Here is a 21,268-nt window from a genome sequence, read left to right on the forward strand (position 1 = left end):
AAGGTTCTGAGTTCAATTCTCAGCAACCACATGGTGACTCACAACCATCTGTAACCCTATGTCCTCTTCTGCTGTGTCTGAAGACAGCTACAGTGTACTTATATATCGTAAATAAATGATTCTCAAAATAAAAACTTTAAAAGTACTGACAGTTCATAAAGTACCGTGCACTAACCAAAGTGAAGCATGCACTAGCTCTGTCTCACTTAGCAGGAAATGAGCATAGATGTTCCTCAGCAATGAAATCCTAAAGAAGAGTTCACCATTGGGTGATGCCGGAACAATGTCCACTATGATAGCATTTTATATTCAGAAAGCTGCTAACCTGAAGGATACATGGAGTGATATACGAAGGGATAGAATTAGTACATGATGATTAGCTACTCAGACAACTGTGCTTGCTGGGTTTTATGTCAACCTGACACAGGCAAGGATCATTTGGGAAGAGATAACATCAATCCAGAAAAATACTCCTACCAGATTAGCCAGAAGGCAAGACTGTGGGACATGTTCTTGATTAATAATTGATGTGGGTGTGTTTAGGCCACAAGGGTGGCACCACTCTGAGTGGGTGGTCCTAGATGGTATAATAAATCAGGTTAAGCAAGCCAGTAAGCAGCACTCTTCATGGCCTTTGTGTCAGCTCTTGCCTCTATGAGAGAAAAAAATTAGGAAAACTGGAAAAGGAGAAATCGAACCACAGACTAAAAGAGAGTGCATTCTCTGTAGTTTCTAAAAATGCCCATGAGGTTTCTCATACATTTTCATTTAGAATACTATTAAACTCTTTGAAATTACTGAGGACTCCAGACAGATTGTTTAAGTGAGCTACAACATTCAAGATTTATCACGTGAAAATTTAAATTCTGAAATACATCCTTATTTCTCTTTAAATAATTACAATAAAATTTCATTTATAGTGTAGTCTGGCTAGCCTTCAACTCATGATACTGCCTCTCCTCCTGCCTCCTGCCTCCTGCCTCCTGCCTCCTGCCTCCCCCGCCTCCCCCGCCTCCCCCGCCTCCCCCCGCCTCCCCCCGCCTCCCCCCCGCCTCCCCCCCCCCCGCCTCCCCCTGCCTCCTGCCCCTGCCCCAGCAACATATACTACCACAGTATGCCACCATAATTGGCTACACTAAAACTTTGGTGGGGAGGTTCAAACAGGGTTTACTCTGTAGCCCTGGCTGTCCTGGAACTCACTATGAAAGCAGGCTGGCCTCAAACTTACAGAGACCCACCTGCCTCTCTCCCCCAGCAAACAATAAAGCTTTTATATGCTAACATACAGATCCTGTGAAAAATAACACACTTTCCTAAACAAAATAAAACTATGAGTGAGAAGAGTGGAACTTAAGGTCCATCATGCTCTGGAAACAGATGTGAATACAATGCTGTAACATGGGCCAGTCACCACTTAGACCTTTCTAAAAAGGCATAAACATTCTCAAGAAATGGCTTTATTCTTCTGAATGTCTTAGAGAAGGTGATAAAGAAGGAAAGAAGGCCAAACTATCAGAAATTTAAGCATAATTTTATTCTAATATTTAAAAATAAAATTCTAATGTTTATAAAAATTAGAAATCATTAGATATGTTGTTATTACAAAAGATAGTAAAATAAACAAGAATAAAAGTTTGTAAAAAAAAAAGATACTATACTTACAAGAAAACTTGAGATAAGTAAATTCAACTAAATTGTAAGTAAGCCTTTTCTTTTATAAAATTATATACTGACCATCTCTAAGGAATACATACAGAGATATGTATGCATTCATGCCTATATATATCCATATGCACATATATCCCTAACTACTTATATCAGTACTTGGAAAAGACTGTAGTATAAAGTATAACTAATAAATCAATTGCATTACCTATATTTCCATGCTTTTAAAAATCACTTTAAATATAAGACACATACATTTTATTCAGAGTTCAATCCATGGTCTCTATTAATGAAATGGTAAATTAAAAGGTAAGATGACCAGTGACTAAACATGACTTTTACTTCATCAAAAGGTTGTGTTTTAATTTTTTCTGATAACTCATAACATTGATATACCCAACAGACTAATAATAATAGATAGGAAACCCATGACTTATCCTCTTAGAAGGAACTTATCTACTGAAATCATAACAAAATTCTTCACTATGAGTTACATCACTGCAATCATAACAGGATCTAATAAATTGTGGACTCATACATTCTTCCTTTTGAGTCTGCTTTTAATTTTTATGTATATAGAGTGTTGGAAGATTGAATATATTCCTAGAATAGAAGTCTACTAAATATAAAGAGAATAAAATTTATATAGGAAGAACAAATCCTATCTATTTTTTTTTCAGGGTACATGGTCAACATTCTTTTAGTTTTTATATTTTTTATTTTACTTTATTTACATTATATTTACATTTCAGATTTTATCCCCTTACCCCATTCCCCCCTCCATCCAGTAACCCCTTATCACATCCCCCCTCCTCCTACTTCTGTGAGGTAGTAGGAGGAGGAACCCCTCCCACATGCCCCCCCACTCCCACCTCCCACCCTCGAATTCCTCCCCAATTGGTGTTCAGCCTTCATGGGACCAAGGATCTCCTCTCCCACCTATGCCTGACAAGGCCATCCTCCCCTACATATATAGCTGGAGTCATGGGTCCCTCCCTATGTGCTCCCAGGCTGGTGGTTTAGATCTTGGGGAGCTCTGGTTGGTTGGTATTGTTGCTCTCCTCTTAGTGCCACAAACCCTTTCAGCTCCTTCAGTCTTCTAATTCTCCTTTGGGAACCCTTGATCAGATCAATGGTTAGCTGTGAGCATCTGCCTCTGGATATGTCAGACTCTGGTAGACCTCTGAGGAGATAGCTATATCAGGCTCCTGTCAGCATGCACTTCCTGACATCCATATCAGTGTCTATCTTTGGTGACTGCAAATGGGATGGATACCAAGGTAGAGTGGTCTCCAGACAGACTCTCCTTGAGTTTCTGTCCTATACTTTGTCTTCATATTTGCTCCCTTGAGTATTTTGTTACTCCTTCTAAGTAGGACCAATGCATCCACACTTGGTCTTCCTTCTTCATGAGCTTCATGTGGTCTGTTAGTTGAATCTTGGCTATTTCAAGCTTTTGAGATAATATCCACTTATCAGTGAGTAAATACCAAGTGTGTTCTTTTGTGATTGGGTTACCTCACTCAGGATGACATTTTCTAGTTCCATCCATTTACCTAAGAATTTCTCGAATTCATTATTTTTAATAACTGAGTAATACTCCATTGTGTAAATGTACCACATTTTTTGTATCCATTCCTCTGTTGAAGGACATCTGGGTTCTTTCTAGCTTCTGGCTATTATAAATAAGGCTGCTATGAACATAGTGGAGCATATGTGCTTGTTATATGTTGGAGCATCTTCTGGGTATACGCCCAGGAGTGCTATAGCTGGGTCCTCAAGCAGTGCTATGTCTAATTTTCTGAGCAACCACCAGACTGATTCCCAGAGTGGTTGTACCAGCTTGCAATCCCACCAACAATGGAGGAGTGTTCCTCTGAACAAAGCCTATCTTGCACTGAAGAACCCAAGCTTGCATCCTTTTAAATTAATATTGGTATTAAATTGTGAAGTGTTTTCTATGCTAACTAAATTATGGTCAATTTTTGAATATTCTTTTCAACGTTATAAAAATATCAAGAGTCTTGTTTGCTATAATTCATATTATAGTCACACATAATTTCTTATTTTGCTCTTAACAAATTAGTTAAAGTCCCAGAAAAGATAGTGTCATGAAATGTTAAACATTTCATATATTCTTGATACTTCCAGTCAAAGAAAGACACAAAATGCTTATAAAGCCTATTACATAATAATCTTTAGTTGGTACATTCAACATCAGTGTTGAATAATTTTGATTTAATCTCTTATTTGATTAATCAGTTCTCAGGGAAGGTATTAGTTATTGGAAACTCATGTAAGAGTAGACATTGTACGTAGATGTTGCAAAAATAAATAAAGCTTACTTTAGGTGGCAGTGTTATGAAAATTAATAAAAAAGATACTTCAGGTGATAGTATTCTGTTTCATAATTTGGAGTTGCTCCTCCCAAAGTTTCATGTAAATGTATTCACTTTGAACTACGAGCTAGAGTAGTGTTCAAATTCTTACCAAAATGTGAACATCTGTGGCCTGCTCTCCAATCATGTGAATTGCCTTTGCCAGATCTTCTTCTCCCTCCGGAATGCTGAAATTGTCATCTGGTATCTAGACAAGGGCAGGAAGAATGGGCAGAGACATCAAGTACCATACAGCAGTCTCCAACTTATATGAGGAATGCATTCTCAGTCATCCTGTAGTACTTCAAACTATGTTTAATTCCCAACCTTAAGTATACTATTGTTTCCATATAAACATATAATAAACTTTAATTTATAATCTAGGCACAATAAGAAATCATCAATGATGATAATCGTAATATAACAATCATAACAACAGACTACAATAAAGTAATTTAAAACATAATCTTCATTTATGGAGTTTTCCAGACCAATCTTTAGACTATAGTTGACCATGCATCTAAAACCAAGAAATAGGGAATAATATTAAGCAGGTCTCACACAGCCTCTTATACTGAGAAAGTAAATTATACAGCCAAATAAAAAACATCATTTTTAATTAATGCTGATATGGAAACATAAAGAAACATATCTACATTTAATTTCAGGAAATTACTTTCTAAAGTTAAGCTTTTCATTGCAGAGTTCAACTAAGTATGTATAAGTAGCAAGCTTCTTGCCTATCTAGGCCACAGGCTCTCAGGCTCCCTGACACTGTTCTTTTCAGTTTCTGACACCTAAAAATGACTTTATATCGAAGTCTCAGAAGTAACGGCAGATTTGGATGAGAACAAGGACCTAAAGGAAAATGCTGAGACAGGAAGGAACATGTTTTACAAAGCTAAAGTGAGGATAGAAGAAAGCAGAGGCCTGAGTTCTAAATGGTGCTGGCAACCTGGCAATCCCCGCTAAGAATGATGTGGATGATGGGAAGGTCCCCGTGTGGGGATGCCCATCTATGTGCCACAAAGGCGCTGAGCGTAAGGAATAATGCTGGGGGAACCAAAACATTCCCAGCCTGTGTGCAGGTTTAAAGGGCATTCTCCCAACTCACTCATAACCAGCCAATAGATTACTTCTGTTCAAAAACAGGTTATCTTAAATAATGTCATTATATACTGCAGAAAATAAGACAAACCATTCATAGGAATGCCTACAGTGAACCCACTAAAATGTAAAGTTAACAAGTTACCTCTTCATATTCACATTCATCTTCCGATGTTTCAGTGATGGTGACCTCTGAGTATTTTGTCAAGTTTAAATACAAAAGTCGAATAATGTTATTATATTAAAATTACTTTACTTCGAATACAGTACCGGATCTAATTACTTCAATATGAAATTTGTAAATAGGTATAATTTAATTTTCAATATATATATATATATGACAGGTTCTGTTATTTGTAACAAGAATAGATAGAACACAGTATTTAATAAGAACTAGGCATGGACCTACCTATTCCCCATGTACTAAGACAATAACTCCTCATACTGTTATGATTCTGAAGTTATTTTCTCCATTTTACAAATCAAATATCAAAGATACACCTTTCAAGACCTTGGACCAAGGTTGGGAATCAGCTTTAGATTTCAGGCTTTGCGATATTGCAGCCTCTCCATGGTCTGCAGGTATTCTTGTGCTCGGTAAATACTAGAAGTGTTTGCCACTTGTCTCACATGGGATTCTAAGCATCTAAACACATTCTTAACACTCAGTTCCTTCATTACCCATCATTCTGCACTATCTGTCTAGTCCTGTCACTCACATGAGATCCTTAATCCTGACTCACCTATGACCAATCCTCAGGCACCAGATACTTGCCAAACCATCAATATTCTGTGGTCAAGCTTGAGTGTCTCTCTCAATAACATGGTGAAAGTAATTAGGCTTTAAAATAATTAGTTGAAAGATGAAGCAACAAATATACACAGATTGTGTATGCCTGAAATCTATTTCATAACTTCAATGGATCCAAATTAAATAGTCCAAGGAGAGACATGACTACTCCAGCTAGTTATCTTTTGCTGCAAAACAATTCCCAGTAGGATTTTCTTCCTCCTCTTATAATGCCTGGCCAGCAACGCCTTAGAGAGCACCGAGATGCTGGCTGCCATATTACTAACTTACTTTTCCTTCACTGATTTAAGTCCTCTGAATGTGTGTAATCTAAGTTCCATGGCCATTCTGATACTTAGGTTAGCACTCAGTTTCCAAATTCTGTGTTTACTCTATAATGATGCATAACAAATTTCCAATCACATCTGGCTTAAAAGAACAATAAGCAAACACTGACTGACACAGTCTAGTTGAACCTGGAAGACAGTAAATCAAACAAAAATAAACCAGAGACAAAGAAACATGTGGGATCTCACTTATATCTGGAAACTACAAATTGTTCAACTTAAAGTACTCTGCCCCTAGAGGCAATGCAAGTGCCGCTGTTGTATCACATGTGCATCCTGAGGAGACAGAAGGAGGGAAGCTATGTCAGCATTCTGATCTGTGAACATATGAATGATTAGGAGCCTAACAAGCACTGAAACGCCTGAGACGACCATTGCCATGGGGCCCAGACAGGGAGACAGCCTGAGATTGCAAGTCCTGGACCTTGCATGCCTGGGGCTGGGGGCAGATAATGCCCTAGATGACCCTTTTCTGTTGCCATAATACATGTATATCATGTATTATGTAATCAAGCATAGCACTCCTGAGACCAATCCTGAAATGATCTCAGACATTTGAAGACCCCCAGGCACCACTAAGAGGAGCAAGTAAGTGGTGCAGAAATGGAAATGAAAAAGAAAATAGAAAGATGTGGTCACAATGAAGAGAGGCAGAACTGGGGACTTGAGGATAGTGAGGAACACACTGTTGTGAATACTGAGTGATGCTACCTGGGACTATGGTGGGTCCTGGCTTATGCTGCCACTGCAGGCCATGACTCGGTCCATACCCCTGAAGCAGCAGGGATCTGTTACCTCAAAGGTTAGGCATAAAGGCCAGGTATATGTCCCTGGTCTGGGCTGCTGCCTGCAGATATGTTGTCTGAGAGCTGTGTAGAACTGGCCCCATTCCTCACCTGTGCATTATGGGATAGTTGACGCTATAGGAAAGCTGACCCAATCCTTAGCCAGCTTCAGTACTTGACACAGCAGGAGTTGTGGGTAAGCTGCCCCTGGGTCATGAGAGGGGGAGGGAGAACTGGCCCCTCCCCTCGTTTACTGTAGTGTAGCACTTGGAAAAGCAGGCCCTGCATGTTGTCTGGGCAGCATAGTTGATATGAGGGTTAACCCTGGATGTAAAGGTTGTGGTCGGGTAGTGGTGGTACACGCCTTTAATCCCAGCACCTGGGAGGCAGAGGCAAGGTGGATTTCTGAGTTTGAGGCCAGCCTGGTCTACAGAGTGAGTTCCAGGACAGCCAGGGCTACACAGAGAAACGCTGTCTGGAAAAAACAAAAAAAAAAAAAAAAAAAAAAAAAAAAAGGTTGTGGGCAAGCTGGCAGAGGGAATACTTGTGGGAGAGCTGGCCCTGCCTCTTGCCTGCTGTGTGGTGGCACTGTCAAGGAAGGTATCCACTCCTCTCCCTTTTGCCATCACCATCATTGGCAGATTGGAGAGCTGGCCCTGCCCCTCACCTGGGCAGCACAGTAGAGCTGGCAGGGCACACGTGAGGCAGCCCCAAGAGTATGAGCATGGGAGAGCTAGCCCAGCAACTTGTCTGCCTTGGAGACAAGGGCATGAGAGAGATGCCTTCCTCCTCTCCCTCATCTCTTGCCCACAATTGCAGGCAAAAGAGCTAGCCCTAGGGTCATGAGAGTAGCAGAAATGGTCAGAGTCCTCATACCAGTCCAATGAGCTATTACAATGAACATTTGCAAGCAAAGACGTGGGGACAAATGGGTAGGATGTGGGACACACTGTGGCACACTACAACATCCACAATGAGATTTTTTTTTCTCTGCTGGTGGGGAGGTTGCAAGGGTGGAGGGCAGGTACAAGGCGAAGGGGAGATGAGTGGGACTGGGGTGCACAATGAGAAACACACAAAGAACCAATAAAAGGTTTCTTTTTAAGGAAAAGAAAAAGAAAGTAGAAGATAGTTACCACAGGTTAAGGGTAGAGAAAAAAACATAGATGTTGATTAAAGAGAACACATTTCTGATTATGAAGTAAGGTCTGGAAGCCTAGTGCATGGGGCCCATGAGACAATAATGTGTCATATACTTGATTTTTTTCAAAGAGCATAGATTTTAGTAGTTCCATTGCTCCAAATGAAGAGCTATTAGAGAGAGAGAGAGAGAGAGAGAGAGAGAGAGAGAGAGAAGGAAAGAAAGAAAGAGAAAGCCAGGAAATCAGAGCTAACTCATGATCCAGGCTATCATTCCTGGATATAATAAACCCAAAGGGACTGAAGTCAGCAAACAAGAAAATACCTGTACAGCATCTCTGTACACAAAGGCCAAAGCACAGGAGTGGCATAGACATCCATTAACATAAACTGATAAAGAAAATATTACACATATACATACCCAATGGAATTCTGTTCAGCTATAAAGATTAAAAACCATGTCATTTTCAGGAAAACAGAACTGAAGATCCTCATATTAAAAACACAAGAGACTCAGAAGGACACGTGCTGCGTGCTTTCTCTCATATGAGATATCTAGATCTACATTATCAATATATGCATCTCAAGTCCATGATGTCAACGTACATAGTATCAGGCCAAGATCAATGGGAGATGGGAGGACAGAACTAAGAGGGTGATGAAGCAAAGTACAGATATAAATGTGTAAAATATCATAATGGAGCAAATTATTTTGTATGCTAACTAAATCAACCATTTTTAAAATGTGACTATAGGAAGCAAATACATTGTATTAGTTGCTTTTCTGTTGCTGGGATAAAACACCTTCACCTCCAATGACATAGTTCTTTCAACAAGACATACTACCTTAGCACCATCAACTGAGAACCTGTAGAGAAAAATCTCTTGTGTACTGTATGGATGCAACACCTGTCAATTAAAGCTGATTGCCCTGTGGCTGAGTTGGGAACTAGAAGGTGGGACATCCGATAGGAAGAGGGATGGAGCCAGGTAGAAGGATGGGCCCAGGAACATGGAGGAGGTCAGAAGCATGGGAGCTGAGCAGAGGTAACCAGCCATGTGATAGAACTTAGAACAGAATAAATGGGTTATTACTGTATAAGATGGTCAGAGAATAGTCAAAGCTTATGGCCAAGATGTTTGTATATCTATATTTTGAATCACAGAGTTATTTCAGGAACTTGGGGCTGGGAGAAAAACTTGGCTTTTACATAAAACTGCCATTCAGACCACCACATGTATAAAGTACTCCAATGTCCTAGATATATGTATCAAAGTTTTACATTGTACAGCTCAAATGTAGCAATTTATATTGTCAATCATATTTTAATAAAGCTTGCAAGGGAACAGTAAACATTTGTTATGTCACAGTTTCTGAAGGTCAAAAATTCATATGCTACTTAGCTGGATGATTCTTAGGGTCTACCATGATGACACAGTAAAGGTTAGAGGTGGCAGTCATCTGAAATCTGAGCTAAGGCATGTAGTTATAGGACAGCTGGCTGACAGCTGGCTGACTATTGGATGAAGGCCTTAGTTCAGTCTTCATGTGAGTTTCTTCACAGGCTACTCAATTTTTTTTTAGACAAAGTAACTAAGCTTACATCAGAGGTAGGAATACATGATATAGAAAACACAAAGGCATTTAAAGCTAAACCTCAGATGTCACACATTTAATATATTAAAGGTTGTATAGGGCAACAATGTTTAGTATATAATGAGTAGTAAAACAAACAAGCAAACAAACAAAAAACAAAACCATGACCTTGCTGAGCATGCATAAGGTCCTGGATTCTATCCCCAGAACCTCAAAACAGAACATGAATACCAGGAGGAGGGACCATTGTTTAGCACTTTAGGGATAGTCCGGCTAACAAACTACTTAATATACTTCCAACAGACCCAAAGACAAAGTGTGAGAAAATCATTTAGAGTGGCCTTCGGATTATGTAAGGACTGTGTAACTACGTTTTTAGTATTATTCCTTTCCTCACCCTAGAAAGAGATGAGCATCTATGGAGAGATATCGTTCCTCATTGTTTAGATAAAAGGGCAAACACAAGCAATTCATTCTAAATTTGCCTCCGGCTCTAGATTTGCATTTTATGCTATATTTTTATTTACTTAAATTTTCCTTTACTCAGCTAAAGGGCATTAGTCTCTTCTGAAAAGTGGCTACCCCAAAGTGACTTCAATAGCATGTCTTGTCAGTAAGTCTCCAGACAATAATGTCATTCTTCCCACGCATACATGAATTTCTAAACAAAATAAATACTCCAAAATCCTCTGCACATACTTTGAAACTACAAATAAGCACATGCTGCCCCTTTGAGGACTAATGCCACAGTGAGTTGTTAAAATGGTAATCCAGAGATGAAAATGTGATTTGTCCTCAGAACACTGGCAATGTCAGATAACACTCAACTCCTATCCTCCTATCCAGCAAATATCCTAGACAATAATTTTTAATCATGGAGAACCTATTGCTTTCCCACAACAACAACAACAACAATAAACAGATTTTAAGAAAAGTAGCACTTTATAAACCATTGGAGTGTTTTCCATGGACTATAGCAATGTTTATTTTCAAAATGTCTCTATGAGATTCAATGTCCCTGTCATCTCTAAGATGAAAATTAAGAAATTGAAATTAAAAGATTTCCTAGGGATTGCATGACTATAAATGACAGAGACAAAGTTTCTTGAGTTAAATTCCAAAAATTCTGTTATATACTGTTTCTACACTGGCACAGTAAGAATATGGGGTTTATTAATATATTAGATAATATAAATAGAAAAGTTTGTTTTCAATATCCTGGGTAATGAACTCACGTGTTTGTTTTCCAACTCTCAGGGGAACCTTCCCAGCAGCTAAATAAAATCATTTAAATAGCTCAATTTGAGCACCAGAAAGGAGAGAGAAGTATGAAACAGCTAGAGGCTACAGAGCTGATCATTAATTTAACCAAGGCCAAGGGATTAATAAGAAGAAAGACCAAATCAGAGCAAAGTATCCAAAAGAGGAGCTGATACACTCTGACTGATATCTTTAAGTATGCACTCAACATGATCTGTATAGAAAAGCTTCCCAGAGCAACTCATCTCACATCTACTGGTTCAGTACTTTTCACAAAGCAGCTGTACTTTGGCATGGATATTTGTATGCATCTGTTCTCTGAATAGCTAGCAACGCATGGCCAGATGCACAAGCTAATACTAAGTGATTCTGTGGTGACGTAAAAATGTGCTTGTTCCTGGAAATACAGACCTCAGTGAAGAAGGGAAACAGGAATGAGAGAGACACAGCAGTACAGTGCACCCTGAGAGTCTCACAGACTTAAAACTTGAAGCCACAGTCCTGACTATAACCTCTCTAGTGATGGGGTAAAGATGGGTTTTAGTCAGATGCCAACTCATGACCCATCCAGTGGAAACAGATGAACTATCCAGCACATGGAAGTATTCTGTTTCCAAAGTCTCGGAGGGCCTGCTAAGGAGAATGCACTGCATTTGGGTACTGATTCCTGAGCCCTGACCCTGGGGACAGCCTGAGAGACCAAATGAAGGAGACACTGATGGAGCATCACTTGTGAAAAAGTTTGGAAAGCATTCCTCTGGAGAGCAGTCTAGCAAGGGTGGGAGGGAAAGTCACAGACAACTGTCTGAAAGGGGAGAACTAACTCTTTGCTCTGGCTTTTATGGAGCAACTTTCGCTCCTGTTTGCTAATCTCACAGCAGGTCCTGTGTAGCAAACACCCAGGCAACTAAGCTCTTGGTGATTTCCATGCCGAACAATTTTCCACTGGGGAAAAATAAGTGAGCGTTTGGACTTAACGGTTTTAAAGATGTCAAGCGGGCTCTGAGCAGTTCAAAAGTCTCTGCCCACTATCTGCCCACTACTCCTTCAAAGAATACAATAATGGTAATGTTGAACTCCAGATCCAAATCTCCTTTCCCACCCCTCCTGGTGCCCTCAGCTCTAACTCCTGCTCTTCTATGCCCTCACCCCTGCAAAGCCTCATTCTCCAGCTGCTCCCACTCCTGTCCTATAGACACGCCCTCCTGCATACATCAGAGCACCTCCCCCTTCCAGGCCAGATCACTTATGGCAGAGTTACAGTCTAGTCAGGGACTGCAGCCCCCACTCTGCCACATATTCATGATTCCCAAAAGAATTTAGGGACTTGGGAGTGTTACAGTACAAAACACTCCCTGGTACTTAGTCATAGAAGGAGCAAGTGCTAGTATCTAAACAAGCGAAATTTCCCCTAGTTCCTCATTTTGTGGATTCCAGTAGAAGATAGGCCATTGTTTATAATGTGTGTACTGACAGTGTCTTGGAACACAGACAGGATGACAGTACCACAGAAGACACAACTTCAAGGCCAGATGCCTCAGAGAGACAGTTTAGCTGGACTGACAGCAGAGATGACAGCCTTAATGGGTCACAAGTATGTCCTTCTGCAAATGGGCCACAGGCAGAAATCAATGAACAATTTGCAGCTTAAAGCAGTAAACAAACTCCTTTCATGAAATACTCTTCCACTGACACACTCGTAGGTAACAATTACAGCCAGTAGCATCTTTAGAGAGAACAAAACACCACACCACGAACTATGCTTTCCATAACTTCCCAGAGCTACTGTAGACAGAAATCACTTTGTAATATCTGCCATCTTCTCAGAGCCAATGTTCACAGAAGCAGTTAAAAAACCATAGTTGGGATCCTCCCTCATTAGCGATTTACTTCCCGAACAGAGAGGGTACTGTAAATAGCAAATATCATTGTCATATTCTCTCGCTTAAGAGTGCCAGCCTAAATAAACTGAGAAGTATACATAAGTGATGACGAATGATTTGCATGCCTGCTGTCACATTCTCACTGTCTTACTTGTGGCAGTCTTTACTAACAAGTCTTCATGAGTCTTCTGAATTATCAGCACCTTATCGGTACACGAAGCTATGGAAAGCTGCTGGCCGCTCTGGTGCTAGGCAGATATTAGACATGGAAGAACTGTCAGTTAACATGTAAAATGTATAGTTCTCATGCTGGGTGGTAGTATATGGATCTCTCCAATTGGCAAGCCAGGAAACACAAAGACAGGAGCTCTCTATACACTACTCCCCTATCTGAACATTGTGTTAGTGGTGGTGGTGGTGAAACAGCCTGGAGCTCCTACTCCTCCTTTGCTCAAAACTCTGAGGGCTGGGATTTGGGCATGTGCCAGCCTGCCCAACAGTATCTGAAAATACAATGGCTAGAAGTCAGGATATTTGTCTCAAAGTCTGCTACTCCAATTATAGTCTCCAGACCTGTAGCATCTTGGGAGCTTGTTAGCCATGAAGAAGCCCAGTGCTCACCCAGATTTACTGCATTAAACTCGTCATTTACAGCTACATGTGTGATTCATTAAAGTTAACGTAGATGACAGGACACAGTACAAAACAGTTTTTTCTTTAAACAGCCCATGACATTAATACATGTAATACTGAGCATCCTGGGTTTAGCTTCATGGCTGTTCATCTTCAATATATCTTTTTATTTGACTATATATAGGATAAATTCTAGTATGGAAACACAATTTTTCTGATAATTGGAATAATGAATTAGCAATTACTCAGTATTTCACAAATATATTTTACAATATTATAAAATTTCAAAATGTATCATTATTTAAACTCTGAAACATGTTATCTGTTTTTTAAACAATTTTTTTAAAGAAATAAGGGAAGACATAAAGGAAAGGAAGGAAAGATGTAAGTCCATTTTATTAACTACTTCTTTTCAGCTACTCAATTAACATTTGTTTTTGTTTTAAAAGAACAAAATGTTTAAAAACAATAAAGTCAATAAAGACTTTTATTTAGTAACCATTATCAGTGAAACTCACTCCTTCAGTGAAGCTCTGCACAGACAACAGCTATCGTAGGTAGGATACCTGTCTAACGCTTCAGCCTTGTTCCCGTGTGGCTCTCGAATCCTTGCTTTGACAGCTATCGACACTGTGTCTGTATCCAGAGCTGACGATGCTGCCAAGCCTAACTTTCACCGCCCTCAGCCATGAGACACTGCACCTGGGAGAGTGGGGACCATAAAGCAGGCAGCAAGCTCATCTACACGGCCTAAGATGCTAAATTCTTACTGGTAAAATACACAGAAAGACAAAATACTTAAACACCAGAGTGTGTATCTCATTTTCCTTCCTTGGAAAAGGTTTTTGTTTTGACAAGTGACACCCAAATCAATTAACCTTTAGCCTCTTTAATATAAATGCATCCTAGCCTACATCTAACAATTGAAATTGGGAACTCCTGAACAGCCACACCTTACTAGGCAGTCATTAGTCATTACTACAACTAAAACATCTTCAAACTATAACTTTAAAAAGTATCACTAACAACCACCACCAGACTTTCTGCAAGTCTATTTATCCCAGGATATCTTATAATAGTGCAAGTATTTTTCTAACAAGAAGTTCCACGAGGAATTCATGCATCACTTGGCTAGATCTCTAAATGCTGTGGTGACAGCAAAGATAAAAGTCAAGTCATGCCTGCTACCAGCTCATCTTGTAAAAGTTTAAAACACAGAAGCAATTACATAGTAAAGCCCTTCACAAGAGAAACAGGAGTCACTGATAACAAGCAACAGGTACCAAGGACTGTTGTAGCCATGAGATCTTTCTCCTGAACACCTTCCCTAAGCCTTAACAAAACCCCTGAGGCCCATTTTAACAGAAACATTTTCCATATCATCCCATTTTGCTTCTTTGTTACTGTGATGGAGCACTGATCTTGCAGTTGGAGGAGAAAAGGTTTTATTTGAAGGCAGAAAAGAAAACCAGGGGCATGAAGCAGAAACTATGGAGGAGCACTGCTTATAGACTTGGTTTTCTGGTTTGCTTAGCCACCTTTCTTATCAAGCCTAGCCACACAGGCCTAGAGACGGCAGGAAACATAGTGGTCTGGGCCTGCTTGCATCAATTAGTGATCAACAAGTGTCCTGCCAGCATTTAGGAGGCAGCAACAGGCATATTTTACTGAAATCAGCCTGGTCTCTAGAGTGAGTTCCAGAACAGCCAGACATACACAGAGAAACCCTATCTCAAAAGAAAACAAAGAGAGAAGGAAGGAAGGGAGGGAGGGAGGGAGGGAGGGAGGAAGGGAAGGAGGGGGAATAGAGGGAAGGGGGGATAGAGGGAGGGAGGGAGGAAGGGAGAGAGAGAGAGAGAGGGAAGGAGAGGGGGAGGGAACAAGGTGGAGGAAGAGAAGGGAAGGAAGGAGAAAGAGAGAGAGAGAGAGAGAGAGAGAGTCCTTTCGACATGGCCACAGGTCAACTGATCTAGACAATCTGCAACTGAGTTTCCTCTTTGCATGTATACCAAGTTAACAACTGTCGTAGGGTTTCTATCGCCATGATGAAACACCATGATCAAAAGCAAGTTCAGGGAGAAAGGGTTTATTTGGCTTATACTTCAACAGTGTTCAGCATCAAAGAAAGTTAGGATAGGAACTCAAACAGGGCAGGAACCAGGAGGCAGAAGCTGATACAAAGGCCACAGAAGAATGCTGCTTACTGGCTTGCTCAGCCTGCTTTGTAAAGGAACCCAAAAGCACCAGCTCAGAGATGACTCCACCCACAATGGGGTAGGCTGTCTCCTATCAATTACCATCCAAGAAACTGCCCTACAGGCTTGCCTACAACCTACTCTTGTGGAAGCATTTTCTTAATTGAGGTTCCCTCCTCTCAGATGACTTTAGCTCCTGTCAAGTTGACATAAAACTACTCAGCACAACAACTGAAACTCTGACACTAATGATAAGTCCTGCTCTCGTGTCTGGCTTGAGCCATATTAATCTATACAGGTTCCCTGTTGTCTGCCTGTGTGAGAAGGGTAGAAGACGATTTCCTGAAGAACTCAAGTGAACCTCTTCCAGAGGCCTTTTCTAATACTGACACGTCATTATCTAGTACCAGGAGTATGATATAAACTCTAAGGGAAATCTAGGGCAAAAATGCACTAAATTAGAGGTGATTACCTACTTGTATGCTGGATAAAGGACACTGGAGTTCTGATTCACTTATGCATACTGTAATTTTTATTAGGTACTGAAGTAGCCCTAGGGCTATAGACTTTAAATCCAAGAAAGTCTCACTTCGATAACTGTCGTAATTGCCTTACAAAACAATGTCAAATAACATTATACTGTCAATTCCTAATTATGCACGGGAAGAGAGTCCAGGGAGACAGGATAATTGGCATTCGCAATTAATCCTGAATCTTCATTTTGACTAAGAGTTAAAGCCTCTCCCATGACTAAACCTCTTCCCTGAACACTAAATATAGCAACATTGACTGGTTAAATGTTTGACTTTGCTCTCTCTCAGCTATCCTTTGGTTGAAACATGAAATAGTGATCAGTCAACCATGAAGAGATGAAAGAAAAGCGTACACACCAGATAATTAACGAAGTTGATAATAAAATCTTGAAACTTACATTTGCTTACATTTGCAACTGTGAGTTAAAGTATTTTGGTAAGATCTGTGTGCAACATATGGACTCACAAAGAGTGGGGCCAAACACACAAGACCTACACAGGTTGAAGCCAGATGGGGTGAGGGTCCCAGCAACGGGAAGGGGCAGTAGACAGAGGGTCCCAGCCATAACTAAGAAGATACCTACACTGACACCACTTAGCAAAAGGAAAGTCAGTTTGCTCAAACGGTGCCATTGGGAGACACAACATTCCAAATCCTGAGTAGTTGTAAATCACAGAATCAACTCAAAGGTATTTTTGTGGACATTTTGTTTCACTGTGTTTTTATTGTTCTTTAGCATTTCTGTCTTATTAGTCTTTTACCAATCTGTTTTTGAGGACTCTAGCAAGCTGGAGCATGGCCAACAAGCTCTGGCAGGTCTTGCCCTTCTCCATCCCCTTGCTACACACCGTTAGATTAGATTCCTGAAGCTGGCCAGCAAGGTGTACCATTTACTTGACTACTTCCTCCTCCTGAGGCCGACTACCAAGGCCCATCAAGTACTGAAGTCCAGCAACCAAATACCCTCTTTGGCTCACCTCGTCAACATGCCAAATCAAAATTAAACACCTCATCCTAACACAGGGGTTCCCCTTAAACCTTTCTAAACTGCCTGTGGGCCAAATCTGTCTCCCCTCTATCCAAAGGCAGTCCTTTGTACCCACTCCTCTCCCCAGGAATGAATAGCCCTCCTCCCTCTCCCTTGTCCACTATCTCCTGTCTTGGTCTCTTATTCCCTACCCTTAGTCCCACTGGGGCAAATAAATCTTTTGCATTGAGAACCTGGTCTTGGGGTATCTTTTGCCAATACCAGTACCTTCAGTTTTGACTTCAATTTTGTGAAGTTTTCTTTTTATGGGGGTGCTGTGTTTTACTTTTTAGTTGGTTCTCTTTTTTTTTCTTTTTGTTTCTGTTTTGGGGGATCATAAAATTGGATGGGGAGGCAGAAGGGCAGGATCTGGGAGAAGCTGGAAGGAAGGGATAACATGATCCAAATATATTACATGAAAAGATGTTACATTTTTAAAAATGGGTGTGTATACTGAAATATATTTCAGTTTTAATTCAGTACTCTTCTGGAAATTTCCATAAATCTGATTTTCTTGTTTAAAGTTTCATTATGTAAGAATCCTATGTTTATGTTAAAGAAACATCTTCAAAATGTTATCAATTAGTCTCATGTTAATAAGTAGACTATGTCTAGAGAAATCAATCTCATGAAAAAAATTTATAAATGTTTTGTTGGAATTCACTAGAAAGAACATTGGAAACCCTTATATTTGGTACATATGAAATTAGACATAATAACATGAATTTTTTTTAACTTTAAGGGGAACATTTTAAAACAGATTATAAAGATTCAATTACGACACTAAGGCAATCCACATTATTCTTCAAATTGATTTCAAGACTTAACTCCTGTAAAAATCATTTTTTATCCAATATAATACTATATATTTTCTGCTTAATTGAGCCTACTAAAGTTCCCAAAATGGATTACTGCTGCATTTATGAGATCTTGAGTTAAGAAAGAAGGGATTGTAACTATTCCAGTAATAATAATAATAATAAATAATAATAATAATAGGAGATGTTTAGAGTTTTTGACATCTTTATAAATAACCATCTTTCTTTCATCTACTGGAAGAAAAAAAATATTATGTGGCTCTTACTTACAAACACTGAGCATTAATTCAGAAGAATTAATTTACTGACCTAGAGAAGGGAAGGCTAAGTAAGGCCTTACCAAAAAAAAAAATTAGTCAACCTAATTATACATATACAATTACTCATTTATTCTGGTACCTCCATTCATAATTGCTCATCATGATCTGTTGCTTTTTTTCCAAGCATTTGCCAGTTCATTCTACAAACATTTATTAGCCCAGTGTGGGGGTGGGGGCGACGGGTATTATCAGTGCTACCACTAAATAGCCAAAACCGAAACTACAGAGGAAGGTAGGCATTCCTATGGAGAGAAATTACCATTATTTAGCAATTGGACCTGGTACAAGACCATGGGGTGCAGTCTGGGCTTCCATTGTCTAAAGCCCAGAGATACAAACAGATCTCCCTCAATATGTCAACATCTGATGAAAGTTATTATGAAAGTATGCTGAGGGTTTGTGTGTATTTGCGTGCGTGTGTGTGTGTGTGTGTGTGTGTGTGTGTGTGTGTGCGCGCGCCATTCATCAGAGAGTTGGAAAATTCCTTGAGCCACCTTCATGTCAATAGCCTCAAGCCTACAGGTCAGAGTGTAAATTACATGGAAGGCTTCACTACTCTGCTCATTAACCACAGATGAGCCTACGCTCCTAAAATGGCTTCTGCGGACTTGCTGGGACAGAGCTGGGCTGGCAAGGGCACCACCTGGAGGTCCCACCGACACTCCATCAGATGGGATCCACAGGCGCCCCGACAGGAAGCCCCTGCGCTGGCCTCGTCAGTCACCGGCCCGCCCGGGGGGCCACCAGAAGGATACGCTCCAGGTAGTAGGCGCCCTCGGAGGTCACCGCCTCTGTCACCTCGCCCGTGGGTGACAAGCCAATGCCCAGCGCCTCCAGCATCCGCATCGGCGGGACCCCAGGCGGAGTAGCCATGCTTGCAACTACGCCTCTCGGTGCCCCTCGGCCTGGCGTCGCGACTCTCGCGAGATCCCGGGACCCCTCACCCCGACCAGCTCTGCCCCCGACTGCCCGGTCAAGCCCGCTAAGCGTCCGCAGTTACTACGGCAACGCGTTGCCTAGTTATCCCAGACGCCCCAGGAAGCTTGGAGAGCAGACTAGAAGCCAAGAACCAGGGACTAGTTTGGGTGTTTTCGGTTTCCTTCGTTTGTTTGTTTGTTTGTTTGTTTGCTTGCTTGCTTGCTTTAACGCCATTCTTTCCGGCTTCCTTTTTCTTCATTGCTTCCCTTTACTCTTGTTTATCACATGCCAAACATCGGTCCTCAATTTTCAGATGTTTAGAGAACCCAAATATTTCTGAGGGCAGGGCAGACTTAAGAAAAGGGGAGATGCCTGTCTCCATTTCTAGAGGAAGTGGGGAAAGTTCTAGCAACCATTATTGAGGAGCTGCCAAATGCTCCTCAGATCTTTAGGGATGAGCAACAAGGGTGCTCGCCCTTATTACACCCTTTCTAGCAAATCTTTTAATCCGTTTGTGTGTACATCTGTTTTGACTGTGGCTTCCTACAAATGGACTTGGAATAGTCCCAGTCGTATCGAATTATACCATTGATTTTTGCTGAGGTAAACTCACATCCATAAAAATTATGAGCTACCTATGACCCTAACATAAAGTTTAATAGGTAATATTTGGGATACGGAATGTAGTTAAGAGCTAATGAGCTTCCTCTGAGGGAAGCGGGCAGGGAGGAAAAGCAGGGAGGAGATGAAAGAGGGAAAGAGAAGAAGAAACAGAGCGGAGGACAGGAAGGAAGGGGGAGGGAGAGAATTGACTAATTTGTCCAATCATGTGCCTTATTGCTGTGATAGGAAGTTTGGGTTTATATAGTGTATGTATATAGGCATCATTAAGACCGTCTTTCAGATTCTTTTTTTTTTTTATTCTACATTCCTTGATGAACGCTGGTTGGTAACCACATAAAAGCTCCCATTTAATTAATTAAAAAAAAAAAAAAAAAAGTAACTTCCTAGGGGAGTGATTAAGAACCTGAGTGTTGCAATTCGTTTCCGTCACTTCCTATCGACAGCCACACCAGTGTGTCCAGGCCTATTTCCACATTTATAAACTGAGGATAATATCAACCTCCCTCAAAGTGTTGTTATTAGCTGTTAATCACCGGAGCATGAGGGACCTATTCAGAGCATACAGCGATAAGAAATAAAAGCTGTTTCTATTAAACTTGGTTTGAGTTTTAGAATAAAGGTCACGATGATATCTGAACAGTTCAGGAGTCAGTCGCTGTCCTGTGCTCACGGCAAACATTCTGAGTGTTCATTAAATGCAGAGGCAAAAACACAGAAGAGGAATTCTGAAAATCGGGGACCCCTTGACTTACATCTGACCTCATCTATCAAGGTGATTAACTGCAAACTGAACCCCGAAAAGAGTCCTGAGTGAGGGGTGGTAGGGTCATGCACTGCTGATGCCCAGAAGGACAATCAGAAACATGAGACCCACGGAGGACCATCCCTTGGAGCTTTATTTTGTCTGCTACAAAATCTGTTGTCTTTGAATGCAATGTTTCCTCTGCTCCAGACAGATTTGTATTCAAGTTCTTCCTCGTTGTCTTAGTTAAATTAAATTTCTTGAACTACTGCTTCCTGTTCCCTTATAAAAACTTTTAAGAGCTGTCTAACTAGATATAAAGAGTAACAAAAAAGCGAAAAGTAAAATATGTCAAGATTCTTACCATCATTTCCAGTATACCAAGTATTTCCAATAAGTAATGTAAATAAAATTTGCTTAAAATATTGACTATGACAAGCCCAAATTTAATATTTTAAAAGAGCTTAATACATAGGAATTGTTATTTGCTAAGGCATAAATTCTT

The 21,268-nt window shown here is 40.4% G+C and overlaps 1 protein-coding gene and 1 pseudogene across 1 annotated transcript in view; one reads left to right on the forward strand and one right to left on the reverse strand.

The window, feature by feature from the left end:
• Spag16 (sperm associated antigen 16) overlaps nt 1–19,476 on the reverse strand; it is an 856,168-nt gene extending 836,692 nt beyond the window's left edge. The window contains exons 1-3 of the mRNA XM_034498463.2: nt 19,235–19,476; nt 5,296–5,342; nt 4,156–4,251 (exon numbers count right to left, since the gene is read on the reverse strand). Coding sequence (XP_034354354.1) covers nt 4,156–4,251; nt 5,296–5,342; nt 19,235–19,352 — 261 coding nt within the window. The 5' untranslated portion in view covers nt 19,353–19,476. The remainder of the gene's footprint in view (nt 1–4,155; nt 4,252–5,295; nt 5,343–19,234) is intronic.
• LOC117706444 (small nucleolar RNA SNORA17) lies at nt 6,515–6,638 on the forward strand (annotated as a pseudogene).
• Nucleotides 19,477–21,268: the final 1,792 nt, after the last annotated feature.

The sequence above is a fragment of the Arvicanthis niloticus genome, chromosome 3, assembly GCF_011762505.2.
Source record: "Arvicanthis niloticus isolate mArvNil1 chromosome 3, mArvNil1.pat.X, whole genome shotgun sequence".
Taxonomy (NCBI): Eukaryota; Metazoa; Chordata; class Mammalia; order Rodentia; family Muridae; genus Arvicanthis; species Arvicanthis niloticus.